The sequence below is a fragment of the Hypanus sabinus genome, chromosome 8 (genome assembly GCF_030144855.1).
Source record: "Hypanus sabinus isolate sHypSab1 chromosome 8, sHypSab1.hap1, whole genome shotgun sequence".
Lineage (NCBI taxonomy): Eukaryota > Metazoa > Chordata > Chondrichthyes > Myliobatiformes > Dasyatidae > Hypanus > Hypanus sabinus.
Genome location: NC_082713.1, coordinates 173,056,930 through 173,068,967, shown reverse-complemented (window position 1 = coordinate 173,068,967; position 12,038 = coordinate 173,056,930). Strand labels below are relative to the sequence as shown.

General features: G+C 42.0%; 1 protein-coding gene across 2 annotated transcripts in view; it reads left to right on the top strand.

The window, feature by feature from the left end:
* The window catches only part of zgc:153031, a 49,886-nt gene extending 37,982 nt beyond the window's left edge, over positions 1 to 11,904 (top strand). For both annotated transcript variants that reach the window (XM_059978596.1, XM_059978595.1), the window contains exons 3-6: positions 5,805 to 5,901; positions 6,983 to 7,109; positions 9,125 to 9,240; positions 10,402 to 11,904. In XM_059978596.1, the coding sequence (XP_059834579.1) occupies positions 5,805 to 5,901; positions 6,983 to 7,109; positions 9,125 to 9,240; positions 10,402 to 10,492 (431 nt within the window). In that variant the 3' untranslated portion in view covers positions 10,493 to 11,904. The remainder of the gene's footprint in view (positions 1 to 5,804; positions 5,902 to 6,982; positions 7,110 to 9,124; positions 9,241 to 10,401) is intronic.
* The last annotated feature ends 134 nt before the right edge of the window (positions 11,905 to 12,038 follow it).

The following is a 12,038-nucleotide window of genomic DNA, read 5'->3' as shown; positions in this document are numbered from 1 at the left end:
ATGCTTCTTTTAAATTCCTCCATTAAAATCAGCTCTCTCAATGTATCATAGTCCCCATTTACATTTTTAGAAGAAACCCATCTCTCAAAACACATAGCTTTATCATAGGCAAATTCCACATAAGTTTTTTCCACAGATTTTTTTCAAACTTCTGAATCTTTCCCTATATGCTTCTGGGACTAACTCATATGCGTTTAAGATATGCCTCTTTATAATATCATAATCAAGTGCTTGTGCAGCTGTTAAAGCTGTGTAAACTTGTTGTGCTTTGCCTTTAATTACACTCTGTAACAACACTGACCATTTATCTTTCGGCCACTCTGACATCCGAGCAATAGTTTCAAAATGTTGAAAATACCTTTCCACTTCTGTTTCACTAAATGGAGGGACCAATTTAATTTCTTGACTAGCAACAAACGTTTTTTTAGAACCACAAGACTGATTTCTAGACCTTAATTCCTCTGTTGCATATGCAAATTCTCTCTTCTTTTGTTCCATCTCCAATTTACACCTCTCCAAATCAGCTTTATTTTGTTCCAATGTCATTTGCTCGATTTGCAACTGCATCTCCAGATTACTTATTGGAAACGACTCTAAAATCGATTCATCAAAAACACCCGAATCCACATAGTGTGATGCAATTTTTCTCTGTATTACAGCCTTTGATGTAGTCTGCAAAATACCATTAAGTTGCAATCTACTAGCTATCTCAAACATCTCAGTCTTTTTCGCCTTCGCCAACACCTCCGCAGCTGGCGAAGCCAGAAACTCATCAATATTCATTGCTGCCGAATACCACAACAAGCCAAACAAAAGAACCGAGTAATCCCCGTTTCCAAAACACCGATTTAAAAGTTAGCAAGCATTTAAACTCAAATGATTCAATCCAGACGCAGCCCCCATATTTAATGTTATGTATTCAGGCAACAATAAATATATGAGTTCGGCAAGGGTTTCTTATAACAAACAACACGTTTATTAAACACAGAAAACAAACCCCCCCCAAAAGTAAACAAACACTACCGTAACCGGAAACAGCTGCTGAGTGGTAGCCCAAACAGTTCTTAAAGTGATATTCCAAAAACAGTTCTTTAAAAGTGATATTCCAAAAACAGTTCTTTAAAAGTAATATTCCAAAAACAGTTCTTAAAAGTGGTATTGCCAAAAGTTCGATATGCTCACAGTCCATTTAAAAGGAGAGACTTTATAGGACGATTTAGGTTCTCTTTCACGTCGCTTGCTTCGATCCCCAACGTCGAACTTCCCACGAAGAATTCACGAAACAGAACGGCTTAAAGGCACTGACCTTTCCTTCTCCACTACCTTCAATCCTTTCTAGTTAAACCTAGGGATTAACACAAAGATAGTCAACGAAGTCCTTCCAAATAAGGATCAAACAAAGGTCGCCCCTGTTTCACCGTAGAAAGCGATTCTCCTCGATCTTTAACTTCCAACTTCCAATCTTCACTCTCCACTAATTTTGAACTAACAGAATCATAAAGAACCTGCTGGCAATGACTTTTTAAACTTTAGCATTAAATAAAAACTTCATCCTTCAGCTAAACTGCGTCATCACTTCAAGCACGCAGTGGCATGAAGTCAACCTGGCAAATCCAGCCACGAACTGCCCCTCCTCACAGGGTGGGGTCTACCTTTTATAACCTGTAAAAAAAAACCCATCACATGATCTCTACTGGCGGGAAAATGACGTCACCACCATCACAAGACCATCACCTCAAGTCCAGTACAGCTTCAACCCCAGCCACATGACAAGGGCTCCACTGTCATGTGTCACGAGTACGTAACAGTCCCTAAAGTTTATCGAAATGAGATTTTGACTTTAGCTCATGGTGTGCCTTTAGGTGGACATCAAGGTGTAAGGAAAACTGTGGACAAGATTTTAAAACATTTTTACTGGCCTGGTCTAAGAAAAGATGTGGCGATGTTTTGTAAAACGTGCCATACTTGTCAAATTGTGGGTAAACCAAATCATGTTACACCAGTAGCTCCATTACAACCTATCCCAGCATTTGGTGAACCGTTTTCTAAAGTTATTGTAGATTGTGTTGGTCCATTACCAAAGACAAAAACTGGTTATCAGTATTTGTTGACTATCACGTGTACTTCTTCTAGGTTTCCAGAGGCAGTACCACTTAGGAATATAAAAGCTAAGACTGTGACAAAGGCCCTTATAAATTTTTTTACTTATTTTGGAATACCTAAGGAGATACAAACTGATCAAGGCAGTAATTTTATGTCTGGATTGTTTCAACAGATAGTTTATAAATTGGGAGCTAAGCAAATCACTTCGTCTGCATACCATCCAGAATCGCAAGGTGCCTTGGAGAGGTTTCATTCTACCCTCAAGAATATGATTAGGACATTTTGTGTGGAAAATGAAAGTGACTGGAATGAGGGTACAAACTTACTTTTATTTGCAGTAAGGGAAGCGGTACAGGAATCTTTAGGTTTTAGTCCATTTGAACTTGTGTTTGGGCATAGAGTTAGAGGACCTTTAGCTTTATTGAAAGAACAGTGGATTAATAAGGAAGTACACACTAATTTGTTGTACTATGTGTTGAAATTTAAGGACAGGTTACATAAAGCTTGTAGCTTGGCTAAGGAAAATTTAAAGTTGGCTCAGGAGAAAATGAAGACTTGGTATGATAAAGAAGCTAGGATGAGGATGTTTAAGCCTGGAGATAAGGTGTTGGTTCTTTTCCCAGTGCAGACAAATCCTTTACAAGCTAGATTTCATGGTCCTTATGAAATTGTGTCTAAAATCAATGATGTGGATTATGTGGTAAAAACTCCAGATCATAGAAGGTCAACACAACTTTGCCATATAAATATGTTGAAATCATATTTTGAGAAACAATCTGATACTGTGACTGTTGTGGTTAGTGAGAATGAGTTTGATTTAACTAGGAACATGATAGATGATTCATCTGACTTTCATTCTAAATCCAACATTGTTTCTGTTAGGTTACCAAACTCAACCATTCTGGAAAATATTGATGAAAAATTAGCACATTTACAGCTAGAGCAGAGACAACAGATGAAGGAGTTGATTTTTAAATATAGGGAGTTGTTTCCAGATGTTCCGAGAAGGACTACTATAGCTTCACATGATGTAGATGTTGGAGATGCCAAACCTATCAAACAACATCCATATAGGATGAACATAGAAAAATGTGAACTTGCTGAGAAAGAAACTGAATATATGTTAGAGAATAATATTATTAGACATTCTAACTCGAATTGGAGTTCGCCATGTGTTATGGTGCCAAAGCCAGATGGTAGTATTAGGTTTTGTACGGATTATAGGAAGGTGAATGCTGTAACGAAAGCAGATGCATATCCAATTCCTAGAGTAGATGATTGTGTAGATAAAGTTGGAAAAGCAAAGTTCCTTACAAAGATTGATTTATTGAAAGGGTATTGGTGTGTTCCATTAACGGACAGAGGTAGAGAGATTTCTGCATTTGTAACTCCATCTGGGTTATATGAGTATAATGTTCTTCCATTTGGGATGAAGAATGCCCCAGGTACTTTCCAGAGGATGATTACTCTGTGATTTAGGGATTGAAAGATACTGATGCTTGTATTGATGATTTACTGACAGGAAATGATACTTGGGAAGCACACATTATTGTGGTGGAGAAATTGTTTGAAAGGCTAACTTAACTATTAATTTAGCTAAGAGTGAATTTGGATATGCCACTGTGACGTACCTTGGTTATGTACCTTGGTCAAGGTAAGGTAGCTCCTGTTCAGGCAAAAGTTCAGGCAATTTTAGAGATTCCCACTCCAACGGGGAAATAAACTCTCAGAAGATTCTTGGGAATGGTAGGATATTATCGAAAACTTTGTAAGAATTTTGCTAATGTTGCCCTTCCCTTAACTAACCTTTTGCAGAAGAATGTGAAGTTTGTGTGGACAGTGCCTTGTCAAGAAGCATTTGAAAAATTGAAAACAATGATATGTCAACAACCTGTGCTAAAGGCACCTGACTTTGAAAAACCTTTTTCATTAGCTGTAGATGCTAGTGATGAGGCTGCAGGAGCAGTATTAATACAAAGGAATGAGGGTGATGAGGTTGATCATCCAGTAGCTTGCTTTTCTAAGAAATTTAATAAGCATCAAAGAAACTATTCGACAATAGAGAAAGAATTGTTAACTCTTGTTTTAGCTTTAGAATATTTTGAGGTATATATTGGTACAACTCAAAAACCACTTATTGTTTACACTGATCATAATCCATTAGTTTTTCTGAGTAAGATGAAAAACAAAAACAGAAGATTATTAAATTGGAGTTTGATGTTACAAGAGTACAATATTGTGATGACTCATATTAAAGGTAAAGATAATGGGGTTGCTGATTGTCTATCTCGATGTTGAATGTACAAAGCAATTTTTTTTATGGACTGTTTTTTTTTCAATTGTAACACTCGTACTGTATTGTGAGTTATAAGCTGTTATATGATGGTATTGTATATTATACATTTGTTTTTCTTGTAAGCAATTGTTAAAAATTTTTGTTCTTGTCAGACCAAAAATGTTTTTTTTGGAGGGAGGTGTTACGTACTCGTGACACATTACAGTGGTACCCTTGTCACGTGACTAGGGTTGAAGCTGTACTGGACTTGAGGTAATGGTCTTGTGATGGTAGAGTGATGTCATTTTCCCACCAGTAGAGATCATGTGACAGGTTTTTTTTTACAGGGTATTAAAGGAAGACCCCATTCTGTGAGGAGGGGCAGTTCATGGCTGGATTTGCCATGTTGACTTCATGCCACTGCGTGATTTAATGTGATGACACAGTTTAGTTGAAGGATGAAGTTTTTATCTAATGCCTAAAGTTTAAAAGGTCATTGCCAGCAGTTTTTTTACAATACTGCTAGTTAAGAATCAGTGGAGAGTGAAGATCGGAGTTTGGGAGTTAAAGATCGAGGAGAATCGATTTTTGACGGTGAAAAGGTTCGACCTTGTTTAATTCTTATTCGGAAGGAATTCGTTGACTGTTCTCGTGTTAATCTCTGTGAGATAGCAGAAAAGATTGAGGACAGTGTGATAAAGGAAAGGTCAGTGCCTTTAAGCCGTTTCATTTTGTTTCATAAATTCTTCGTGGGAGAAGTTCGACGTCGGGGATCGAAGCAAAACGACGTGAAAGAGAATTTAAATCGTCTTAAGAAGTCTCTAAATGGACTGTGAGCATTTTTGAACTTTTGGCAATACTACTTTAAAGAACTGTTCTTGCAACATCGCTTTAAGGACTGTAAGCTTCATTGCTTTAAGAACAGTTTAAGCTGCCGCACAGCAGCTGATTTCCGGTTACGTTAGTGTTTGTTTACTTTTGGGGGGTTTGTTTTCAGTGTTTAATAAACGTGTTATTTGTTATATAAACCCTTGCCTAACTCATATATTTATTGTTGCCTGAATATGTAACACCGCAGAAATCTGTAAAGTAATCCAGTAACCAGGCTGATGTGTCATCCAACACACAGAGAATGCTGGAGAGACTCAGCAGATCAGGCAGCATCAATGGACAGTTGATCCTTCGTGTCATGACCCTTCACCTGCATTCCATGTGATCTCTGTAGTCTTGATGAAGGATCTCAACTTGAAGATTCAACTGTCCATTTCCCATCACAGATACTGCCTGACACAATGAGTTCCTCTGGTGTTCTGTATGTTGCTCTGGACTCGGCTGTCTCGTTTGTGATCTGAATTGTTGACTGCAAGAGCCTGTGGCCACTCTGTCTGTAAATGTTGTTCATCACAGTCATCTTGTCCAATTTCAGGCAAGAAGAACATGTTGATCTGGGGTAGACACAGTGCGGTCAGCCCCTCCCAGCCCCTGCCAAACTGCTACCGTGTCTGCTTAAGTAGGACCTTGCGGTAAGGAGCCTAGAAACAATGTCCACATAACGACTGTGGACAGGTGGGGTGGGTTAGTGTTGGACACAGGATGAGCCAGTTATGAGGAAAGAGGTATTTGGAGCCTTGAAACTCATTAAGGTGGACAAATCCCCAGGACCTGACCACAGGCACCCCTGGACCTTTTGCAAGGCCAGAGAAGGAATCATGGAGGCCCTTGTAGAAATATTTGCTTCACTGTTAGCCACTGGTGAAGTTCCAGAGGGCTAATATTGTCAAAGACAGGCCAGGAAACTACAGGCTGGTGAGCCTGACATCAGTTGTAGGGAAGTTACTGGTGAGATTTCTGAGGGGCGATATCTACCAACACTCGAAAAGTCAAGGCCTGAACAGAATGGTCAGGTCTGACAAATCCTCTGGAATTTTTCAGAGGTATGTAAGGGGATGTTCTTTGTATTGAATTTACTAAGGCTTTTGACAAAGACAGGCTGATCCGGAAGGTTAGGTCACATGGATCCGGGCTGAGCCAGTGAGGTGGATTCAGAATTGTCTTGAAGTTCAGAAGCTGATGGTGAGGGTTGAAGGGCGATTCTCCATCAGGAGGCCAGTAACTAGTGGGATGTCCCGGAGGTCAGAGTTGTGGATGTGAATGTAACAAGATTAGCAAGTTTGCTGATGATACAAGGGGGTCTTGTTGATAGTGAAGCAGTTCATTATGAATTACAAAGAGATTTTGATCACTTAGGGTTGGGGAGTCCAAAACTGGAGGGCAGATATGTAAGACAAGAGGGGAGAACCTGAGAGGTAACTTATTCACACAGAGGGCAATGAGTACCTGGAATGAGCTGGTAGAGGATGTGGTTAAAGCAGGTGCAATAGTAACTAGACATACCTGGAAGGGAGGGGCTTAGATGGTTGTGAACTAAATGTGGGCAACTGGGATTAGCAGGGTGGGTCCTGTGGTGAGTCTGGACCAGATGGGTCTTTCCATGCTGTCTAACTCTATGACTCTTTAGCATTAAATGCTCTGAGCCCAGTGCTAAGTGTAACAATTGCAGGTGGGGTACAAGCTGTGTATTGTACTGTCTCTTTTCTTTATTAGCTGTGTGCCTCCTGGTGCAGATCACATCTGCCGAGACTTTGCCAGTGCCATCCAGCTCGCCTCCCTCCCTCCCCTGAGTGACACCATTGAAACCATCTGGGTTCTTGGTGGGACGCACGTCTATCAGGTACGCATGTGTGAGCCTGTACGATTACTGAGTACAGAACCTCTTGTGTCTGTGCAGCATTTGACTAACCTCACTGCCGGGGATCTGACCTCATTCTACCATTCTCTCCTAGCCCCAACACAGGAGGCATATTTCCAACCCAGCCACCTGCAAACCTTTGCTAAAGTCAATAATTTTATCAGGGGTCAGGTGACTGAGAGGTTATTGTTTCACCAGAGCTCACTGCTCACTCTGGGTGGTTGATTTATTATTGTCACATGTACCAAAGTACAGTGAAAAACTTGTATATCCATACAGATCATTTCATCACATCAGTGTTGTGACATAGTATTGGTGTATGTACTGAGATACAGTGAAAAACTTGTCTTGCAAACTGTTCAGACAGATCATTATTTAGTTCATCGAGGTAGAACAAGATAAAACAATAATACAGAATACATTGTAACAGTTACATGGAAAGTATAGTGCAGTGCAGGAAAATGATAGATGCAAGATCATAACGAGGCAGATTGTGAGGCCAAAACTCCATTTTATCATACACGAGGTCTGCTCAAGAGTTTGGTAACAACAGAGCAGAAGCTGTTCTTGAGCTTGTCTGTGCGTGGAATGGGCTGCTGGCAATGGTGGTGGAGGCGGATATGATAGGGTCTTTTGAAAGACTTTTGGATAGGTACATGGAGCTTAGTAAAATAGAGGGCTATGGGTAAACCTAGTCATTTCTAAGGTAGGGACATGTTTGGCACAACTTTGTGGGCCGAAGGGCCTGTATTGTGCTGTAGATTTTCTATGTTTCTATGGTACGTGGTTTCAGACTTTTGTATCTTCTGCCTGAGAGGGGAGGGGAGAAGGGAGAATATCTGAGGTGGGTAGGGTCTTTGATTATGCTGGCTGCTTTACAGAAAGCGGAATAAAGTGTAACAGCTGCAGAAAAAGTGCAGTGCAGGCAGACAATAAGGGGCATGTTAGATTGTGAGGTCAAGAGTCTATCTTATACTAGCGAACATTCGGTAGTCTTATAACAGTGAGGTAGATGCTGTCCATGAGCATAGTGGTACGTGTTCTCAGGTTTTTGTATCTTCTGCCCAAAGGGAGAGAAATTGTCCACGGTAGTTGGGTCTTTGATCACGCCGGCTGCTTCAGTGAGGCAGCGAGTGTAGACAGAATCCATGGAAGGGAGACAGGCTTCTGTGATGTGCCAAGTTGTGTCCACTACTCTCTGCAGTTTCTTCTGATCAGAGACAACAGATGCCGTACCAAGCCTTGATGCCTATGATAGGATGTTTTCTGTGGTGCATCAATAAAAATTGGTAGAGGTGAAATGGGACATCCCTCCTGAGGATGCTGGAGCTAAGGAATTCTGAGTAATCGCTGCCAGAGAGTTTTGTCTACTGCTGCTTTCTCCCGGAGAGCTTCAGCTGGACACACGTTACTGCCATGTCATGTTGCCATAAGACACAAGAACAGAATTAGGCTATTTGGTCCATTGGGTCTGCTCTACCATTCATCATGGCTGATTTGTTATCCCTTTCAACCTCATTCTCCTCCCTTTTCCCTGTAATCTTTGACACCCTGACTAATCAAGAGCCCATTAACCTCTGCTTTAGATATACCCAATTACTTGGCTTCCACTGCTGTCTGTGGTAATGAATTCTAGATTCACCACGCTCTGGCTAAAGAAATTTCTCATCATCTTTGTTCTAAAAGGACGTCCCTCTATTCTAAGGCTGTACCCTCCGGTACTATAGGAAGTATGCTCTCCACATCCATTATCAAGGGATTTTGATATTCAATAGGTTTCAATGAGTCTCCCCCCCCCCCCAACCCCCATTCTTCTAAACTCCAAAGAGTACAGACTCAGAGCAACCAAATTCTTCTCAAACATTAACCCAGTCAATCACAAGATCATTCCTGTGAACTTCCTCTGGACCCTCTCAAAATTGCTCACAACAATCCAAGAGTGATCTGACCAATGCTTTATAAAAGTGCCAATCATCCCTTTTTTGTCTTGGTTACAGGAGGCCTTGAAACATCCAAACTGTGAGCAGATTTATCTGACCAACATCATGGCTTGCTTCAATTGCGACACTTTCTTCCCAGAATTTGACCAGGAGATCTTCCGGTTGCTGGATGAGTAAGGAATTGATATTTTCCTCCTGATTTCACCATAGCTGTGAGAGTCTCAGTCTCTACCACCCCTCAGGTCCAGATTAGACTCTTGTGAAAGTATTTCCCCTCAGACCCCCTTTGAACCTTTTCCACATACTCTAACCTGAGTCCTCTCTGTGTTATCGGTCAGCCAGCATCTGTGTGGAGTGAGCGGGAGACTGCTTAACTGGAGTGAGGTCTGGTTTGGGAGGTGTGCTGTATGCTGTGTCCCAGTGTTCCTGTTGGGACACATGAACAAGGGCAGGTGGTGCATTGTGGAATGCCAATCCACTCTGGAGAATACTTAAGGACTAGCTTTGAAGAAATATAGATCTACATTTCTCTACCATGTCTATTCCAACCATAATGTTTAATTTAAAACAACCTCACCTGACTGCACGTTATTCATATCATTCCATTCCCTGTCTAAGTGCCTCACAAGATGCAAAGAAGGCTTAATCCAGACACAGAATGGCAGAGATCATTTAGGGGTGAGTGATAACTTTAATAATAAACAATAAATACTAAGCCATAAGGGGCCACAAAACAAGAGCGAACAGAAACTAAACACAACAGGCAACAAGGTAAACTTTAGGCAGGGAGTGTGAAAGCTTGGAGTAAGTGGTTGTGGTCAGCTGGTTTGATGAGTGGACAAGGATTGAGGATGAGAGCTGGGTTTAAATAGGCTGCAGGTGATGAGATAAAAGGTGATTTCTGTTAGCTGCGTGGAGAACAGGAGGTGCCTGCCTTTGCCGGCCTGACAAACTCTGCTGTTATGTTTGTCTCTACAACATTCTGTGTTTAAAAAAAAACTTAACCCACCCATTTCCTTTAATCATACCTCTTCTCACCCTAAAACTATGCCCTCCAATAATTAACATTTCCACCCTGTCTATGCCTCTCATAATCTTATAAGCCTCCATCAGATCTCCCCTCAGCTTCTGCCACTCCAGAGAAAACAACTCAAGTTTCTCCAAACTCTCCTTATAGCTAATAACCTCTTATCCAGGCAGCATCCTGGTGAACCTCTTCTGCACCCTCTCCATGGCCTCCACATCACCTCTGTAGCATGGCAACCAGAACAGTCCAGGCCATGTTGTTCAGGATGACCAGGCTGTTAAACTATTTCTTTTGCTATTTTTATTAGGTTTTCTGGAATCCCAGCAGAAATTCAGGAAGAAAATGGCATCAAGTATAAATTTCAAGTCTTTCAGAAGGTTTCCCGCCAGCAAACCTGAGCCTGGAGAACTGCGTACCTGTGTCAGATTGGAGTAGTCCTTGTAGACACCGGAGATTCTTCAGATGTTGGAACTTGGGAAGAATACACACAAAATGCTGGAGAAACTCAGTGGGTCAGGCAGCATACTTAGAGGGAGATTGACAAGTGGCATTTCTGTTCAACACACTTCATCAGGACTGGGAAAAAAGAGGCAAGGTAGCTGTTCTAAAAGATGGGGGGATGGGGGGAGGCAAGAGCCTCCATGAGGGAAGAGAGAGTGGGAATGGTGTTTCTTGTGTTGGATCACACACTCTCTGGATGTGAAGACCAGACAGATTCCGATTAAGTGAATGACTAATTTTAAACTTCTGTTAGCAAAACTGTATTGGGATCTACATTTCAGCTGTGTGGGGAGATGGAAGCCTGCTGTGTGGACAACCGGTTGCTCTTCATATCATACTGCCGTGACTGATGGCACTACACCAACAATGTAGACAGCTACGACGCAACATCCATTGTTGACCCTGACCTTGGAACCAAAAGGATTTACGGTATTACTGATGAAATTATATTTACACCTCTAGTTGCCCACTAGCCGTGCAATCATTTTGTCTATCTGATGAAAATTCGTCAAAATTCAGTCCAATGTTGGCCATACGTGTCGCACCTCTCCATTCCCTGGATAATCAGACTGTTTGGTCTACAACCCATGTGTTTGCCAGCAAAAAAAGATTCCTGCTTGGATACATCTGACTTTTTCTGAAATAAAGTGAGGAAATATTGGAAATACTGAGATAGTGATCGAAGTGTGGACAAGAGCAAAGTGGGGAGGGAGGTGCAGAGAGATCTGATCATGTCAGACCTGAATTGTGAAGGGGAAGAGAGCTTTCCATCCTCCCTGTGTAACAATGAGGGGGAGGTGGGAGATTATGGAGGGAGGTGCAGAGGGTGTGACTGACAAAGGGACAGGATGGGGAAGAGGGACAGAGTGATGGGGCAGAGTGTGTGAGACATGGAGGGCATGAGGGATGGAGGGTGTGAGGGTCGGAGGGAGGGTGTGAGGGACAGAGGGAGTTTGGGAGGGTGTGAGGTAACAAAGTTCAGTTCACTCTGGTCAGTGAGGGTGAGTCAGAGGATGAAGGGAACATTGGACACCATTGTGGAGAGACTCATCTCAGCCAGGAATGGAAATGATAAAAAGGTCCAGCTGGCCATGGACCTTACAAGCCCAGGTGCAAAAGGTGGAGGGATGGGCATGGGGCTAGAAAACCCATCCCATAAAACCCAGAGCTACAGAAACACCAACAGAAGCTCTAAAGACCTCGTCCCTGGGGGAGGAAGGACCGTCGATAGGCTACACCTGGAGCAACTTGAAAGACTGGCTGGCCCAAGCGAACTGCTGTCCTGTCAGCAGCCTGTGCCCTGGTAAGGGGTGATGGGCTTACCCAAGTAAATAAGGTAAAGAGGCCTCCTCGATAGAAGGCAGGATGGGAGGAAGCGTGGCTGAGATACCACAGTGGTGGAGGGAGAAGGAAGTCTCCTGTGCAGATTCACCAATTAGATGA